This window comes from Coenobita brevimanus, chromosome 102 (genome assembly GCF_032717465.1).
Source record: "Coenobita brevimanus isolate Jiangsu-jjx chromosome 102, ASM3271746v2, whole genome shotgun sequence".
NCBI lineage: Eukaryota > Metazoa > Arthropoda > Malacostraca > Decapoda > Coenobitidae > Coenobita > Coenobita brevimanus.
In genome coordinates, this window is record NC_137055.1 from 15,050,295 (window position 1) to 15,071,051 (window position 20,757).

Sequence of the window (20,757 nt, forward strand, 5' to 3'; positions counted from 1 at the left end):
TCTCTACCGAGTCAGCGACAGCGATCACTTTCCACAGTCACGAGACGGGGCTCTGGCAACAGTGTGAGAAGCATGCCGTTTGCCGAGGATTACAGAGTGCTAGGACAGGCAGAAGCAGGACCTTCCATGGCTGTGGACGAAGATAGTGATTCTGAGTGTGATTTCGAAGGATTTATGAGGGAGGTTGAGGAGGAGCAACAGCCATTACCCGCTAGTGACGCCAGCAGCCATCCTCCGGGGACCCAGTAGGACTACCTACAGCCTTGGATACCACCTTCCATTCCCAGCAAGCCTACCAACACTATCCTAAAAGGTTAGTTATCATTCATAGCACAGTACCATTTATTATAATTACAATAGTACCAATATATGTATAGGTATATGGTAGGTATTTAGGGTGACTTTTCCTAGGGTTGCTGACATAATTCATTTTTCCCCATAAGCTCTGTTGTTAGTCCAACACGTTTTTGGTCCAACACGTGACCCATGCATGACAATATTACCGTGTTGGACGCGAGGGTACTGTAACACTTATATATATCTACAGTCTTTATCCATAAGTTTCCTTCAGTAATAGTAGTTTATTGTCACTGTAGGCATTCAATTTCTCTTTCAGTAAAATACGTAGCATTCACTTTCTCGTCCTGTATACTAGCGCTGAGAGTGAATCTGTCACTTTCATTTTCACTTTCATAACTCATAGTATTCATACATGCTATAGCAAAACTTTCACTTTCATTACTCCTAGTATATATACTTGTATTCTTATATTACTACTCATTTACATTTTCATTCACATTCTCTATTTTATTTACATTATTTACATTACTATGTTATTTACACTGTGTTATGCAGTCACTTGCAGTAACTTATAAAACTATTTTCCACTGTTCACTTAGATTTACATTCATTGCTTTCACTTGCTGTTTACACATTAATTACACATTATTTACATTTCCACTTGCACTGTTTTACTCACCAGATAGATCATAGTCACTGTTTATCATTTTCACTGACAAATTAGCCAGTTCACGTTCCACAGCAGTCACTTAGCCCTTTACCCCTTTCCACACAAGGTTTAGTAGGGGGTAGAGATCACAGGGCCCTTTGCATGGGGCTAAAAAGCGGTGGAATTGGGCAGGCGCAAATCCGACGTGCTTTCACCTTGAAAGACGACAGTAAACTGAATACAGTGTGGTGGCCTGCCTAGTGGAGCTGCCAATGTCAGCGGGGTGACAGCTGCTAATATATACGCTATGAAATGATTGGCAGGAAATCTAGACAATACATAATAAATTAGGTAGTTCCAGGTGAATGTAAATATCACTTAGGCTTCTTCCTTCTTTTCTTATATATATTTTTATTATGAGAATAGATTATACGGCATATTTCAAGGGGAAATAAACAGCGAAAATTAGCAAACGAGTGCACGTGAGGTGTTGTCAGGTGATAATCAGCCAACTCCCGGTGTATGGCACTCTCACTTACCTTATTTCTTTTTTGTACATATGATTTGGTATAAGAATAGGGCATAGGGCTTATTTCGATGGATGAAATCAGTGGAAAATTCCAGGGAAGTTTTACTTAGCGTAGCATGGCTGGGCAGGCGAGAGGAGAGGGTAATGGAGGGGAGGTAAGGAGGGGAGTCAAGAACGGGGAGAAATGGCTAAATTGTCAACAATGGATGGGAGTACAGACGAGATTAGGAATGGTGACTAGTGTTGGACACTGGCAGTACTGATAGATCATACAAGCCACCACTTGAAAGCCCGGGCAAATTCAAAATAACACAGAATCACAAAAGTGACGTCCCGTGGTATGATCCCTTGCTCCCAAGGGTCACGAAAGTGACGGGCCGCGGTTAAGGGGTTAAGGAATTGCAGGTCTTGAGAACAGATGAGGATTTCCCTGATATTTTTGACAAAGCTAATGATTTTGCTTCAACATATGAGGCAGATACCAACTTGGGAAATTCAAATCAGTTGAGCAGACCTAAGCCTAAGAGAATTCAGAAGGTATCATCAGGACTAATGAGCTTCGTAAATGATTCAGCAGCAGGGAGAAATGAGGTGAATACTTGTATTGCTCGAACGACTTCAATCAAAAGAACCTATTTTGATAGATGGATTGCTCCCAAAGCTTGATATTCGCTTCACACAAAACATGCCCCTAATAGAAGCAAAGAATGCACTTGAATGCAGTTCCAGAGACCTTCTAGAATAATATGAGAAATTTTCTATTATAGTACAGTCTTACAAAGATATAGACATAGATGAAGTTCTTCTAGTTTCCCAAATATCTGTTGCAAAAAGACATTTTCTAAGTAACAGTGACAAGCCAAAGAATCTGTTTTCATTATATGAACTCAAACCATTAGATTGTGCGTACAGTATTCAGAAATAGTGAAAATTATCAAAATTCTTATCATCCATCCAGTTAACTACTGCAGTCAATGAATGACTTTTTTCAGTACTTTAGTCAAGACATATCTAAGAACCTCAGTGAGAAGTGATTGCTTAAGTGACTTGCTACTTATGGCCTCAGAAAAGGAACTTGTTAAAAATCTTAGCTTTAACCCTGGTTGATAACTTTGCAAAGCAGAGATCACGGAGATATCCACTGTTGCCGTAGTTTATTCATTTTTCAATGCAATAAATGTACGTAGTTTAATTTTCAAATTCCTCTAATGAATTCTTAAAGTAATATACTCTTCTTACGTGAGCATCTTCCAAATTTAAAAACCATCATTTTATTTCTTCCACCTGTTAGTGTACACCTTACTTTTTCAGGGTATTTTGGGGGCTAGTAAGCTTTCCATTTTTAATTCAGTTACAAATTTACATCTTTTCATTCTCAATTTTTTATTAATTATCTTTTCATTAGGCTGTAAGAATGAAGTCAATTTAAGCTTTCACCAATACAAACATTTTAATTGCAGTTTGGTCTATTATCTAAGGTCATTAGAATATAATGCAGTGATATGTACTTCACCATGCACTTTAAATTACATATTCAATGTCACACAAAAATACTGCCAATGCTAGAATATCCATTAGTGTGTCTTTCAGGAAGTAATTGATTTAACAAATAATTATATATAGTGTATATAATTGTTTACTGCTTTAATTCTCTAAATACAGCTTTGCATGTGGCTTCAAAATGCTCGCTTGCCACCCCACCCATGTGGGGAGGAGGGAGTAGGGGGGCCTCCTAAATAGCCTATGCCCATCCCCAAGGGAAATTGAAATGACACCCCTGCTTCTATCTATCTATTGCCAGACGCCTTAATCCCTTATGGGGTGGCCACAAACAAATAGCCTCCATGTCACCCTGTCCCCCGCCATTTCACTGCCCTGCTCCCAGCTCACACCCCCCTCTCTCATATACCTCTCCACTCCATCCCTCCACCTCATCCTTGGCCTCCCCCTCCCTCTCCCTCCCTCCACCTCACTCACATATGCTCTCCTTATCAGTTTCTCACTCTCCATCCTCTCCACATGGCCAAACCACCTCAATGTGTTTCTCCTCACGCTTTCTATCACATCCACATCCGCACCACAACGCTCCTTCACTTCCTCATTTGTCAGTCTCTCTCTCCATGTGACTCCACATGCTCCTCTCAAACTACTCATTTCCACTGCTCTCACTCTTGACTTGTGTTGCTCCAACAAGGTCCAAGCTTCACTTTCATATGTTAGAGTTGGTATCACAATATTGTCATGTAGTAACTTTTTCACTTCCATGCTCACTTCCCTGTTTCATATCACTGCTTTCAAGGAACCAGCAACCACTTTTCCTTGTTGTACCCTTTCAAGCATTCTTACCTTCAGTAAAATATTATTTCATTATAATGGATACGTCCTGTACAGAACAGTATTGTAATATAAGCAGAAAGATCAATCTATCTATCTACTGTCAGACACCTTGATCCTGTAAAGGATGACCACAAACAGCTTCCACATTGCCCTCCTTTCTGCCATTTGGCTGTTCTTCCTCCAACTTACACTCACCTCCCTCTCGCATCTCTCTCCACCCCATTCCTTCACCTCATCCTCGATCTCCCCCTCCTCCTGACTCAAATACACCTTTCTAGTCCAGTCCCTCTTGTCGTATCAGTAAGATACCGTAACTACTAAAAAACTGACCAATGCTTTTCTGAGCATCCTGGGAGGAAGGTTTGGACACTGCCAGCTTGGACATCTGAGGAGATCCATGTGTGGGGTTGAGTAGGTTCTCAGGAAATTCAGTTGGACGGCGATAGTATTCAGTGGGTTCCATCTCTCCTTCCCTCCCCTCATATGTCTTCTGCCAAAATGGGGTGTCCCTCTCACGCAGGTTAGAGAAAAACTGGTAGTCGTCCAACCCAGCCATGTTCCAAGCTCATCAGGTTTCACCTCAAGCCTGGTATGTCACTTCACCACCATTTTTTCTGTAATAAAATGTAAAAATTTCTGCATAAGTATTCATCAATGATGTTCCCCACTTTCTTGGCTTCTACAATTTACATTTAACATTTAAGCTTTTGGCATCACTGTCTCTCACTTTGATATCCCTCTTCAATACAGAAAATAAACATTTACAGTAAACCAATACAGCATCAAGAAATTTATACCTATGTGTATATTGTAATGCTACCTTCATGTGACTCTATTGCTAACTGCTGAATGACATCATAAGGTTTAATGTATATAATCTAGGAATCCATTTAGATTCTATGTTGAAACAACAAAAGTACACTTGGTAATCTTGTCAGTAGGATATGGTACTCCAACTAGATGCAGCTCTTAAAGGTCTGTATCAAGAGAGGTGGACAGAGCTACATGATCAACCACAGGTACAACCACTGGGGAAGGGAGGCAAGGCCCCCCCATCCCAGAATAACCTGAAAAAAGGCACCCATTTAGTCATTTATTTATATTTTTATTTATTCATTCAAGTAACAGTATTAATGTTTGTTTCCTAGGCTGCCATCTTTGATATTTAACAACAGATATATTTTTAATTTAATCTTAATACCAATATAATACTTTCTAAGTAACTGTATCTAGGCCTCCCCCATAACAATATCCTGGCTATGCCTGTGACTATTAAGCTGTTCAATGAAGATTAACTGGTCACCCTCACCTTAGTATATCTGGAATGAACAGCCTAGCCCCAGGCCCCTACACTCATGATAAACTGGGGCAAGAAGGGATTGGATGAAAATGGATTTTCTTCTTTACATGTCTCCAATTCTGGACATACTCTTGACAGTTCATCTCCTGAAGCCCAAGAGTTACGGTACCATGTAGCTAACCAGTGTGCCGAAAGTGGTACGGGTATCTCTCATCTAGTGATAGTTCAGTTACACCCACTGCAAAAGGTAATATAATATTCCCTATTTTTTGTGACATGCAATTATTTTATAGTGAGAAAAAAATAATAATAATGATAAGGTACTGCTAACCACTCAGGTAATATCTTATAGTCCTGCCATTATTGTATATGACCATTTGACATGGAATCAAACTCTTGATGGCATTCCATGCTTTAGCCTTACATCCAAATCTTCTTGATGGCTTTTGGTAGAAGGCCACATGTGAGGAAACCTGAGAATGAAGGTTCTGCTTCATGTATGACCAAACATTTCAACTGGAATCAGGTCTTGGCTGTTCTGTAGCCATTATATATATTGTGAATACAGTACTGTTATCACATGAACACTAGAGCACTTTTTTGGACGAAAGACATGTTGCACCATCCTGCACAAAGATGTTACAATTAAGAATGCCATAACATTCATGGAAATGCTGTTCTAACCAATTTAATATCTGAATTGGTCACTGTTCATTGTAACATTCTGTAGTAGGAAATACATGCTACTACCCATAACACCACTAAAAACGACCCATATCATATCCTTAGCACCACTCACTCTAGCATACTGTACAATACTGGAACAAACTCTTATCACATCTAATGATGTGCCCACTGCTCTGGTGTCCAAGGGCGATATCTGTGGACATATTCAAGCTGAGCTTTGTGCATTTATTTCTGGAATCTGGGCAACAGGCCAAATTATCTCTTTTTGGAGATGATGTTGAATGATGTGGTATAATACATTTCCCTGGATATTAAAGTGTTTTTTTGTAACTCCGCTGCAATCCTGCTAGGCATCTTGGGTACTTCCTGCCTCAAAGAGTATCTGTGACCTTTGAAGTCTTCTGTGGTCGACCAGAACATGAATTTACTGGCAGCAGCTCAACAGCTGGCAGGCCACTTAGTGCAGCCTTCAGTCTGCAGTGTTGCCCTTACAGTCTGGCAATTTCTTTAATCCTAACCAGAAATGTGTTCTGTATGTACCCCCATACATCACTCACAAAGAGCTGTGATACACTGGAACCACAACTGTTGTAAGGTGGCACACCCATTAATGAATGGCAGCATATAGGCCTCAGGGTAGCCCGGTAAGGTTGATTCTGAGGACCCTGTGATGGCAGCAGCTCTGTGTTTTGACAACAAAAAGTGTGGTGAAGTTGTGACGAATTCTGGCATCATAAGATACGTCATGACCAAGATGCACTTGCATTAATGGCTTGCTTACTCATCTATGATGCAACCCTTATTAGACCAATCATTATTTTATTTATTATTTCTACAGATACTGTACTATATTTTCTGGAGACATAAGGCAACAATTACACCCCTCAGCCTGCCTGAGACAGCCACAGTTACCATGCACTTGACCACAAGAGAAGGTGCCCATGATAATTCTCTCTCAACGCATCTCTGGCGGATTATGATAGTGATGAGTTTATTCCTCATGATGCCAGTAATTCAGATGTATCGGATGATGATGCAGTGGTGTCTGATGTGTCAGTAGGCAACACTGATGCAACTATGATCCTGACAACGACAGCGAGGTTGATGTGAGTGAGGAGGAGGAGGAGGAGGAGATTAGTAGTGAGCTACGCGATGCCACGCTCTCAGCAACAAGTGGTTCAAGGTCAACATCTCCATCACATTTCCATACACTTCACGCTTCTGCATGATCCATTTGGAGATGCTAGACCTAACATTCTGGCTGGTATGGAAGAGAATTTTATGGATGTGCATCCAGGAATTGTTACACATAATGCATCACATTCAATGACTGTACTTGACTGCTTCCAGCTGCTTATGACTAAAGATGTAATGAACTGGTGTGCGAGGAAAAATATTGTTTATTTTGTTATTATACCTTACACCCTCTTCCTTCTCCATTTTTCTCTTCTTTCATTCCTATCTCTCACGTATGGCCTGGCTTCACCTGCTTGTGTCTACCTTGGAGCACACCACAACACACTGCTACTTTATCAGTTTCATTAGACCATTATTTATTGTCCAAAATCAACACAACTTACAGGGTAAATAAATAAGCCATTCATCTGTGCATATTTTTTTTCAAGTCAATGTGTACAGTAGTTACCTGAGTAACAGCACTTTGGCACAAGATATGTAAACTTTGCTAAATAGCGAGATATTTTATAATTATTTTTTACAATACAGTAGTAACTGTTGGGAGGGGGTTGGTGATAGCCAATACCCTCTTCAGGCACAAAATGATCCACAGGTATACATGGCGAGTGATGAGAAGGGTGGGTAGTGAACTGAATGAAAGGAAGGCAATGACTGATTATGTGTGTGTGGATGAAAGGACGCGAAAATGTGTAATGCATGCAAGAGCTTATACAGGTTGGGGGAGTGGACTTTCTGGCCAGAATGAAGGGCCAATTAGGATGGAGAAATAGAAGAAAGGAAAGACGGGAAGAAGGAGTATTTGTAAGGAGAGTGGAAAGGTTACAAGAGGATGAGAAAAAGGCAGAGTATAAGAGAGAAGTGGAGGAACGATTGGGCAAATATGAATTGGAGTAGATGGGGGACGTGGAAGGTGTGTGCAGGATATTTACAGAAGAAATGTGTGCAGCATGTGATGTGGTGTGTGGGATGAAGAGAAGACGGAGGGGTGTGCAAGGAACAGCGTGGTGGAATGAAGAGGTGAGACAGGCCGTGGCACAAAAGAAGAAAGCATACGATGAATGGATGAGAAATAGGGACGTGGAAGAAGTTGAGAGGCGGAAGAGAGAGTTATATGAAGAAAGAAAGAGAGAGGTGAAAAGATTAGTAAGAGAGAGTAAGAAGAGAGCGGATGAGGAATTTGGAAGGAACTTGAGTGTAAAGTCGAGGGACTGTAAGAAAATGTTCTGGAAAGAGGTGAAAAGAGTAAGACAGGGTGTAAGTGAAGTTAGCAGGGGAGTGAAAGATAAAAATGGTAGATTACTAGTGGAGAAGGGAGAAAAAATGAACAGATGGAGAGAACACTTTAAGGAAATGTTGAACATAAAGGATAGAAGTAATGCGAGTATAAGTGGCTGGGGAATGGCTGGGAGAAGGAGGGAGGTGAGAAGACAGGAAGAAATCAGTAGGATAGAAGTTGTGGAAGCAAAGAAGAAAGTTAAATTGGGGAAAGACCCAGGAATTGATGGAGTGTGTGGTGAAATGCTGAAGTATGGGGGAGAGATAGTAGTAGAATGGATGTGGAAAATGTGCAGATTGGCCTGGGAGGAAGGTAGAGTCCCGGAGGATTGGAAGTCAGGTATAATTATTCCCTTGTACAAAGGAAAAGGGGAAAAAGAAGTGTGTGGTAATCATAGGGGCATCTGTCTTCTTAGTATAATACGAAAAGAGTATGGTAGGATACTTACTGACAGAGTTAGAGAAAGAACAGAGGAATTAGCTGGAGAAGAACAGGGAGGCTTTAGGAAGGGAAGAGGTTGTGTAGATCAGATATTCATTCTTAGATCTTTAGTGGAAAAGTTTCTAGAGAAGGGAAAGAAGTTGTATGCGGCTTTCATGAATTTGGAGAAAGCAAATGACGGGGTGGAGAGACAAGGATTGTGGAAAGTATTAAGAATATATGGAGTAGATGGGAAGTTGCTGAATGTTGTGAAGAGTATGTATGATGGTGCTAAGGCTGCAGTGCATGTGGATGGTAAACTGAGTGAATTTTTCTCATTGAAGGTCGAGTTGAAACAGGGATGTGTCATGTCTCCATGGTTGTTCAATCTGTACATGGATGGGGTAATAAAAGAGGTACAAGGTAGGGTAGTGGATGTTGGAGTGGCCCTGGTGAGAGAAGGTACTGTTTGGAAACTCCCTGTACTGTTGTTTGCAGATGACACTGTGTTGTTGAGTGAAGATGAAGGGGAGCTGCAAGCTTGGTGGATGAGTTTGGGAGAGTGTGTAAGAAACAGAATCTAAAGGTGAATGTAGGGAAGGGTAAAGTGATGGTCTTTGAGAGAGGTGAAGTCAGTAAATGTACAGCGAGGCTGGATGGTGAGGAATTGGAAAATGTGAGTACGTTTAAGTACTTGGGTAGTGTGATGAGTAAGGATGGAGGTTTGGAGGGTGAAGTGCTTGAAAGGGTACAGCAGGGAAGAAAGGTTGCTGATTCCTTGAAAGCAGTGATAAGAAGCAGGGAAGTGAGCATGGAAGTGAAAAAGTTACTACATGACAGTAATGTGATACCGACTCTACCGTATGGAAGTGAAGCTTGGACATTGCTGGAAAGACACAAGTCAAGAGTGAGAGCAGTGGAAATGAGTTATTTAAGAGGAGCCTGTGGAGTCACATGGAGAGACAGGCTGACAAATGAGGATATAAGGGAGCATTGTGGTGTGGATGTGGATGTGATAGGAAGCGTTAGGAGGAATACACTGAGGTGGTTTGGCAATGTGGAGAGGATGGAGGGTGAAAGACTGACGAAGAAAGTGTATGTGAGTGAGGTGGAGGGGGGAAGAGGGAGGGGGGAGGCCGAGGATGAGATGGAGAGATGGGGTAGAGAGGTATATGAGAGAGGGGGGAGTGAGTTGGGAGCGGGGCAGTGAAATGGCAGGAGACGGCAATGTGGAGGAGATTTGTTTGTGGCCACCCCGAACGGGGTTGAGGCGTCTGGCAATAGATAGATAGATAGACAGTAGTAACATCATGGAGGGTTTATGTGATCATCAGTATACAAACAAATCACAAAGAGTGAACTGTTTGGATGTGGTAATAAAACATACATTATCCTTTACACCGTGGGAGGGGGAGCTGTCAAGTTGGTATGGCTGTTGAACGTAGTGTTTATGTGGGGGGGAGGGAGTCATTAAAGAACGGGTTAACAGGGAACTTTCCTTCTTGTAAAAGATGGATTCTGATCTTTTCCTCACACGACATGCTCTTCCCAGTAATCCTGAGCATGGACTGGGAAAACCAGGAGGGATCCACTAAAGACACTTTTAAAACCAGGTGGACAGGGCTGGATCTATCTATCTATCTATCTATCTATTGCCAGACGCCATAATCCTGTAAGGGGTGGCCGTTTGACTTTGAGTTATTTGTTTTACAGGGAGGGGCACTAACCCTCCACCAACCCACTTGTTGACACATAGGGAGCACGTATGGTTTGGTTATATGGTTACCACCCAGCGTGTAAATGGTTTCCTGGCTTACAGGAAACCATTAGGCTTGTAATTCAATGTAAAGCCACCTGTAAAGGAAGGAAAAGCAATAAGAAGTGACAGGAAAGGTGGGAGAAATAGGAAGAGAGGAGGCCAGGCACAGAAAAAGAATGATAAGGGTAAGGAAGAAGTAGGCAGCACTACATCGAGTGAGTGGACGATGGTAATAATGTAAATACACCACCCCCCCGTGATAAAAGCTGTATGAGCACTGAAAGCTTGTGGCAGACAGAATGTGACAGTGGATCTAGAGGAGTCTCAAAGTACAGACGAACATCAATTGCTGGATTTCATAAGTAGGAAAAAAAAAAAAACTTTGGCCCAGTCTCAGAGTGATGAATGTTACTAAACTATCTGCAGTGGGCAAAACATAATTTTGCTTTTAGTTCAATGTTTTTTGACACTTCTGTTTAAAGACAACCAATTATTGCTTCAGTGATAACTTGGCTACATAAAGCAAAGACAATTAGTACTGTTTGAGCTGTAAAATGAAAATGAGTGTATGACATGTGCATAAAACAGAAACACTACTGGGAGTTAATTTGAATGCAGTTTGTCCTGGAAAGTCTATCACTGCATTACGAAGGGTGATCAGAAAGTAATGACAGTTCGTGCTATAACATGAAAACCTTGAATGATGGGAGGTAGGGGAGCAAGGAGAGTGCAGAGTTGCCCGTCCTTACGAGTTTGAACTTGTCGCCGTATGCCTGACTTTTCTTGTTTTATTGTTGTGAGTGAATGCTTCACTCTTGTTTTTGCTCTCTGGCCAGAAACATGGATTACTCGAAAGAAGGCTGCAGGTTCTACATTTTTACGAGGTGGAAACTGGGAAAGAAAGCAACAGAGATTCGAGGGGAATTATTACATGTTTATCCAGACACTACTCCTTCCCTGGAAACTGTTTCCCGCTGGATTCGTGCTTTCACAGCAGGAAAAACTGAATTGAAAGATGAACAACGCTCTGGACGCCCCCGGACATCCGTGACCGAAGCAACAACTGTCCGTGCACGGTCCATCATTGACGAGGATCCAACTGTAACTCTTAGGTTCTTAGCCTTGGAGCTTGATATCAGTTATGGGAGTGCATATGACATCGTGCATGAACAATTACACCTGAGGAAGAAGTGTTGTCGATGGATACCCCATTTGTTGACTGATGAGCAAAAGGCTGAATGGGTGAGGATTTGTCGTGTCTGGCTTGCTGAATTTGAACCAAATGGTCCAAAACGGTTCTCAGATGTTGCTACTGGAGATGAGTGTTGGATTTCATTCTTCACAACCCGTGACAAGCAGTCAAACATGGTGTGGTTGGGCGATGAAGACCCTCGACCTCAGATTTTGAAGGAAGGATTTCGCAGCCGGAAGCGCCTTTTCACCATCTTTTTCAATTCTCAAGGACCAATATGCGTGGATGTGATGCCTGAAAAGTCCACTATCACAGCCCAATACTACACAGACCAGGTCCTTCCACAAGTCTTGGAACACAAGGCCAACACCGCACCAACCCGCCGTCGGTCTCGCATTTTGCTGCACCACGACAATGCTGCACCCCACAAAGCTCGCCTCACTATGCAGTACCTGGAACAACAAGGTATAACTCTGCTCCCCCACCCACCCTACTCCCCTGACCTGGCTCCCTGTGACTTTTGGTTGTTTCCAAAAATTAAAAATGCCATCACTGGGAAGCAATTTCATCGCATCCAAGACTTGGCACGGACCGTCAATTCAGAACTCCGAAGTATACCGTCTTCAGAGTACCACGCTTGCTTCATGAAGTGGAGAAAGAGAATGGAATGCTGCATAGAGGTTGGAGGGGAGTACTTTGAAGGAATGTGAGTCATAGTTTGATAGTTCTTCATGCTAATAAAAGTTTATGGACTCACTGTCATTTCTTTCTGATCACCCCTCGTACCTGCAGTGGCATATTAATTTGCAACTGATTTTAGGGGTAGTATGTAGAGCTTTAGTTGGTTATGAACTTTCTTTTAGATGGTTTTGGACTTAAGTTTAAGCATCCCTTACAGGGCCAACAAAAGGAACCCACTGATACTACTGTTACATTACAACACATTCACTTAATGACTGCCGGGTTAACAATAGGATTTTCAGAAAAAGCAACTGTATCACTGCTGGTGGGTGAGGGATGCCTATACAGTGCATTATTACTTTTTGTTTCCAATTTCTTCAGTACCATACCATAGCTAGCCACTGCAAAACTTTGCTTGTGATAGACAAATTAATGCATCAGGTACAATTCCCTTTGATGTTCTACATCCATAAATATGTGTTCTGAATACAGTACATTTTTAACTTTTAATACAATACTATGAAAATTTTGGTTGAATTGGTGTGACATCAGACAACCACAGATGGATTAGGTGACACTGGTGATTTTGAGGGAAGTAGTTGTGACTTTGAGGGAGATGAGGATGGAGTGACAAGTAGTGAAGGTATGGCTTTGAGGAGGAGTTAGTGCAGAGGTTATGGTGATGGTCAGGTGTTTATTATGGGCTACAGTAGTTTAGAGGGATGGATTTGCAAGTTACATGGTACCTGTAATTCAGTATAATAATACCATACTGGATGTTCCATCATCCATACATATCGTTTATAAAGGCTCCAACATGCTTCCATGCATTGGCCTTGGTCACCTAATGGCTACTCTCCACGCTGCTCGATCTCTGGCAGCCTTCCTGTTCAGTCCCTTATCCCTGATGTAACATTCCATGACCAACACCTTGGACTTTTTCAGTCTGCCTCTCACAACCCAAATCCCAAAGTTCACTCTTCTCACTTTCCGGACCCAAATATCACCCTCCATCCTCTCTACATGACCAAACCATCTCAGTCTACCCCTCCTCATCACAACATTATTACTACACTCTAGTCCCATCCTTCCTCTCAACTCCTCAGTCATAAACCTAACCCCCAAGGCCTCGTGTTTAAGGAAGCACCACACATCCATCTAATCACTATCATTTCTGTATGACTGAGCCCTGTGTAGAGTACAATTCTCATGTGTGGCTAGGCTCTCCACATATGGCTCTTCTCAATAGGGTGGAGTCAAAGGCTTTTGGTCTCATTAACCCCTTAAACGCGGATCGTCGCATTTGCGACGGTCGGCCCAAAGGACAAAACAGCGGATCGTCGCATTTGCAATTTGAGTAAATTTTGAATAACCGCGGGCAAGCAGGCTCCAGCTGGTATTGTCTATCAGTACCACCACCCTCTAGCTACAACTAGCATACTTTACCTTTGTACTACTGACCTCAGTTGTTGCCAAATATCGCGTTTTCCTCCCGTCCCCCCACCACCACGACCCGGCCAGCCTGGCTGTGATACATGGCAGCGCTCTGAGCACTCAGAACTGTAAATCTGCAATCTCCTCTCACAAGCAGTTTATGCTACTAGGAAACGTTTGTTTCCCCAGTTGTAACACTAGCTTTTTTTCTCACGGTTTGCCCATGTTTAGCGTCAGTTTACTGCAGGCTTTCAAAGTGAGATTATGGCGAGTTCTAGCTCTTCCCAGTCAGTGCAAGCGGCCGACAGGAACGAGAATAAAGTGGTGGACGTAAGGCAGAATATAAAGCGCGCCGTGGTGATCTTTTGGGAAGTAATATGATTGAAAATAATGTAGTATACATGTTTTTAGCTGTGAAAATGGAAATGTTTGTTGAGTGACGGGAAGACCGCCGCCACAGTGCATGTCGGCCGTACGCTCCGTTGATTTTAGCCTTATTTTCAGTGCTTATTGTACAAATACGGATTCCTAACTACCTTTACGTTGTAGTATAAAGTTTACTGTGACAGAATGAGGCTGTGGTAGAGGGGAAACCGGGTTGCTGGAGGTGTGAAAGTGAAGATTTGGTTACCCAACTTTGCAAGTCTCCACAAGTCCTTGGGTAGTCCACGAAGGCTCAACACCTGTCTCTGGAGAAAGCTGAATGTAAGTACTATCTGCCATACCAAGTATAATGTTCTAGGGTTAATCTCTGAATTTTGGCAAATATTTTCCTACAGGTACTCAGACCGCGATACAACCCCGCCACTCGGGAGGGATCGACTGTACAAAGCCGCGTTTAAGGGGTTAACTCTCCTCCTCTTACTGGCTCCCTTTGACCTCTGTCTCTTCACCGCACTGTTGCATCTTTATCTCTTTTCTATCGCTACTTCAATGGTCACTGCTTCTCTGAACTGTCTGCTTGCATCCCTCCAGCTCTCTACGACAGGCACGTAGCACCCATCTAGCAGCAAACTCTCATCCCTTTTCTGTCCAACTCTCTAATGCAAGAGTTAACCGTTACTCCCAGTCCTTCATTTATGCAACAGGTCAACTCTGGAACTGTCTGTCTCTGTCTGTATTTCCTGCTAGCTATGATCTCCGGTCTTTCAAACACAGTGTGTCCAGGCATCTCGAAATGATCGGATTTTGAATTTGGCTCTCTCTTGTACAGTATTTTGTTTTTCTCCTGGATGGAACAGTACTGAGGGCTCGTGGCCTTTGGTTCCTTCTTCCTAGCATTAAAAAAAAAAAAAAAAAAAAAAAAAAAAAAAAAGCTACTCTTCCTGTACTGCCCAGGTCTCACTATCATACAGCATTACACTAACATATGACACATACAAAGATCTCTAAGCACGAAGGGAGAGCCCTCTGTGTCGGGAGAGGCAACAGCTCCTTGAACTTCCTCCAGCCGCTCCCTACCCTAGCCACAAGGCTATAGCAACTGCAAATTGACTTAGGATCTCCCCCCACAAGGTATTAAAAAACAAAAATCATAGTATATCACAAAGTTTGTTCATGAAATGTCATTCATTAACCCCTTAACCGCGGGGTGTCACTTTCGTGATCCATGGGAGCAAGGGATCATACCGCAGGGCGTCACTTTTGTGATTCTGTGTTATTTTGAATTTGCCCGGGCTTTCAAGTGGTGGCTTGTATCATCTATCAGTACTGCCAATGTCCAACACTAGTCAGCACTCCTAATCTCATCTGTACTCCCATCCATTGCTGACAATTTAGCCATTTCTCCCCGTTCTTGACTCCCCTCCTTACCTCCCCTCCATTACCCTCTCCTCTCGCCTGCCCGGCCGTGCTACGCTAAGTAAATCTTCCCTAGAATTTTCCACTGATTTCATCCATTGAAATAACCCCTATGCCCTATTCTTATACCAAATCATATATACAAAAAAGAAATAAGGTAAGTGAGAGTGCCATACACCGGGAATTGGCTAATTATCACCTGACAACACCTCATGTGCACTCGTTCGCTAATTTTTGCTGTTTATTTCCCCTTGAAATATGCCGTATAATCTATTCTCGTAATAAAAATATATATAAGAAGGAAGGAAGAAGCCTAAGTGATATTTACATTCACCTGGAACTACCTAATTTATTATGTATTGTCTAGATTTCCTGCCAATCATTTCATAGCGTATATATTAGCAGCTGTCACCACGCTGACATTGGCAGCATTGCACTCCCCCTAGGCAGGCCACCACACTGTATTCAGTTTACTGTCGTCTTTCAAGGTGAAAGCACGTCGGATTCGCGCCTGTCCAATTCCGCTGCTTTTTAGCCCCATGCAAAGGGCCCTGTGACCTCTACCTCCTACTAAACCTCGTGTGGAAAGGGGTAAAGGGCTAAGTGACTGCTGTGGAACATGAACTGGCTAATTTGTCAATGAAAATGATAGACAGTGACTACGATCTTTCTGGCGAGTAAAACAGTGCAAGTGGAAATGTAAATAATGTGTAAATAATGTGTAAACAGCAAGTGAAAGCAATGAATGTAAATATAGGTGAACAGTGGAAAATAGTTTTATAAGTTACTGCAAGTGACAGTGCATAACACAGTGTATATAAAATAGAAATGTAAATAATGTAAATAAAATAGAGAATGTAAATAGAAATGTAAATGAGTAGTAATATAAGAATACAAGTATATATACTAGTAGTAATGAAAGTGAAAGTTTCATTCTAGCAAGTATGAATACTATGAGTTATGAAAGTGAAAGTGAAAGTGACAGATTCACTCTCAACGCTAGTATACAGGACGAGAAAGTGAATGCTACGTATTTTACTGAAAGAGAAACTGAATGCCTACAATGACAATAAACTACTATTACTGAAGGAAACTTATGGATAAAGACTGTAGATATATATAAGTGTTATATAGTAATAGAAATATAAAGTGTGAGTGTTTTTATGAATAATAAATGACAGAACACCAGCGGCGAACGATCGCAAGTGGGAAGGTCATACGCACTCGTAATTTTCGTTGCTTTCACAGTGTTTTTTTTTTTTGGAGTATGAATTCCAAACTATTTAAGAATCATAGAATAATGTTTCTAGTGATAATATCAGGCTGTGGTAATCATATTATGGGTTGTCGGGAAGTGTAAAGTGGAGACTTCGTTACCCAACTTCAGAGGTCTCCACAAGTCCTATGGTACTCGAAGAAGGCTCAACAAACATCCCAGGAGAAAGCTGAAAGTATGTGCCATATGCATATGTAATTCTAATATTGTAGGACTAATAACTGATTTTTGGCTAATATTTTTAGAGAGTTTGTCGGAGCGCGAATATGCCCGCAAGACACGCAAGTCAAGCAAAAACAACCCCGTGCTTTAGGGGTTAATATGAAATCATGTTTCCCTTGTTTTTCAGGACCAGTTGGATGCATTTTGGCATGGAATCAGATCTCTAAAGTACAGTAATCTAAGGACATTTCTTTGCACCAAACATCTGTCAGTTCAGTCTTAAGGTTGTCCAGATTGGGTGTCTTCTTCTCTGCCATGTTTTTCTTCATCTTTACCCTGCAGTTTCCTATCGGATTTAGATCCGGACTGTTGACAAGCCAGTCAAGGACCTCGATCCGATTATTCTGAGGCCATTTTGTCACCTTTCTTGACTTGTGACATGCAGCTGAATCATGCATGAAAAAGTCACACTCATGAATAACAAAAAAGTTTAACAAACGATCTTTCGGAACTTGAATGTACCGGCCACCATTCATCATCAAGTTCTTAGAAAGAAAGTACTGTATAGGCCTCCCCTTCCCATTTCACCTGAGAAACACCCCCATACCATTACCAACTGTGGGTGCTTAACAGTCGGCACCATGTATGCAGGGTCATATCAACTGCAGGAGGCAGGGCAACGAACCTTGGCAGAACACACCTGGAACACTTGAAATGTGCTTTCATCGGAAAATATAACTTTTCTCCACTCATCTGATGTCCAGTGTGCATACTTCTTGGCAAACTGAATGCGCTGCTTCTTCATGCGGTCAGTGAGAAGCATTTCTTGGCTGCGTGCGGCTAGGCAAACCCGCTCCTTCTGCAAGCGGTGTTGGATAGTTCAAATTGAAATGTCTTGTAACAGCTGGGGATGCATTCTATTCAATTCTGCTGCTGTCAGAGGAGGATTCTTAATTACTTCCCTCTTCAGAAGTGTATCTGTACCTCTGGAAGTCGTCCTCTTCTTCCCATCACCATGCTTGTGCTCTGGTACGACATCAGGTGGCAGGCCGTGCGCTGCAGCAAGAATCTTCATGACTGTCGACTTTGCGCGTCCAGTACGTTCACAAATCATGTTTATAGGGACATTATCCTGCCTCCATGCAATGATACGGACCCACTCATTCTTTGAGCAGTACTTTCCAGGCATGACAACTCAACTCTAGGAAAATAACAGGGCAAATAATAATGCATATGAAAAAAAGAGAGAGGTGCAAGTTCGGAGCGACGGGAACATATACTCCCACTCTCGCTTCTGGGCAAGCACTGACGCGCTGAGTGTTTCACTACCTCCCGCCAACACCAGAGGAGTTGCCAGTTACTTCTTGCCCAAAAAATTCACTTGGTAGAGGTGGAAACACAAAGCAAACACAGACAACTCTCCCATAGCAATTCTGTGTGTACTGTGTAGGTCCTAAGTCAATTTCCGGTGGATGAGCTCTAGCCCCACCTCCAGCACACAACATGTTCCAGTACCCTAAATAACAAATCTCTTCCACACACTCAAGAGACTCACCAGCAAGATCAATCCTTTCATACCTGACAACCTCTATGTCCTCTTCCCAACACACTGCACACACAAAATCAGCATTATCTCGCAGTGTACCTCTAATACCACCACATCTTTTATGCATCGACTTACCACAAATAATGCACAAGATGGAGTTACTTCCCACACTCTTGTGGCAAATGCACATAGCCACTCTAACTATCCCTCTGCTTAGAGAATAGTACTGCCATCAGCCCTAGATATCATCACTTTTGTTTTATCTGCATATACTCCCAAACCCGTTGTGCCCTATAATGTATCTCCACTTCCTACATCTTTCCTCCATCTCCCTTTCATTCTCTGCAATCAACACCAAGTCACCAGCATACAATATCTCCCATCGGAGTCCACTTCTGAAGTCAAGTGAGAGCTTCAAGCACCATGACAAACAATAAGGGACTCAAGACTGACCCCTGATGCATACCAACAACCATGGAAAACTCATACTGGTAACTCAAATCTCCATTCACTCTCACCTGGGTGCAGGCACCCACAAACATAAACATTACCACTCTAACCGGCCGTTCCTCGATCAAAGGCTTTCTTATTGTCCACTTCACCACCTCCGTACAGACTCTGTGTATGGCCTCCCCCTATCTATCTACCTGTCTATTGCCGGACACCTCAATCCCGTTCGGGGTGGCCACAAACAAATCGCCTCCACGTCGCCCTGTCCCCCATCATTTCACTGCCCTGCTTCCAACTCACACCCCCCTCTCTCATATACCTCTCCACTCCATCCTTCCATCTCAACCTCGGCCTCCCCCTCCCTCTCCCCCCCTCCACCTCACTCACATACCCTCTCTTCGTCAGTCTTTCACCCTCCATCCTCTCCACATGGCCAAACATATGGCCTCCTCCTCCCCCCACAAAAAGTGTACCCGGTACAGTTCCCTTTTCTTTCCTATACTGTATATTTTTCCTAAAGCTGTTGGACAATGAATATGGCATCAGTGGCCCCTTTGCCTGGCATAAACCTAAACTGCATCTCATCAATATTCACTCTTTCCCTAATCATACCTTCTAGGACTCTCCATTACCTTCATTATCTGGCCCAAGAGATTTGTGCCTCACCTTTCCCCTTGTACCCATTTATAATGACACTTTACAGCCAGTCACCTATGTGCAACTATATCTATCATATTAGTAACTAAACCCACTCCTACATTTCCTAAGGCCTTTAACATTTCAGCAGTCAACCCCCACACCTGCCACCTTCCCCAAGTGCTTCCTGCCTATTGCCCTACTCACTGTAGGACCATCAATGAAAGAATATGGGCCAAACACTGAATCTACTGATTTCAAACCTTCCCTGTTCCAGTCACACTCCTAATGAAGAAGCATTTTAAATGCTCTCTCCAGGTACCTTTCCTTCTTTACACACTGCTTACCTATTTCATCCCTGCTTTCCCTCTTCATCAGATTGGCCTCTTTAAATTCCACACTCTTCCTTTCAACGCTATTCAGGTTATCAAGTAAAAGCCTCCGAGACTCAGATATTGTTCTGTATGCCTCCTTTCTAGCCCTACAATTAGCAGCCAAGTATTCCTGTCTGTTACTATCCTTTTCTATTCCCAGAAAAGCCTCCTTTTCTCCTTAACTGTGGTTTCTACACCCTCATCCCACAACTATGTTACCTTATGTCTTGGAGGGCCCCATGTCCATCCACATACTGAATCAGTAACTCAGGAAATTGTTTTTAAGAGCTCTGTAGCTACTATTCATTAACACTCCTGACAACAGCTCTCTGTTCAGTCAAAACTCTACACATCTCATTATAGAAGGCATCCCTTACTGCTTGGTTTTTCAACTTCCATATTTCCTTATAGGTGCACAGGTCCTCTTCTTCAATACCCGCTCCTTAAGCACCATGTCACATATCAGTAATTCGTGTTGCTGCACACACACTTCACTCCCTATAACATTAACATCCCACACCAACCTTCTATCAGCCCTCCTGACCAACCTCCTATCAGCCCTCCTGACCAACCTCCTATCAGTCCTCCTGACCAACCTGTCAGCCCTCCTGATCAGGAAATAACCATAGTCAATCCGGCTATCTCCCCCAGACTAATGTGTAATCAACCTATTCTCTCTTTTTCCTAAAATGCATGTCATACACAATCATCCTCACTGCCTCACGAAACTCAAATATCCTTTCCCCTCGTAC

The 20,757-nt window shown here is 42.5% G+C and overlaps 1 protein-coding gene across 1 annotated transcript in view; it reads right to left on the minus strand.

Moving 5' to 3' along the window:
* Positions 1-20,757, minus strand: part of LOC145415296 (mitochondrial outer membrane protein SLC25A46-like) — a 232,621-nt gene that overhangs the window by 203,375 nt on the left and 8,489 nt on the right. Inside the window, exon 2 of the mRNA XM_080284571.1 lies at positions 4,146-4,429. Coding sequence (XP_080140697.1) covers positions 4,146-4,371 — 226 coding nt within the window. The 5' untranslated portion in view covers positions 4,372-4,429. The remainder of the gene's footprint in view (positions 1-4,145; positions 4,430-20,757) is intronic.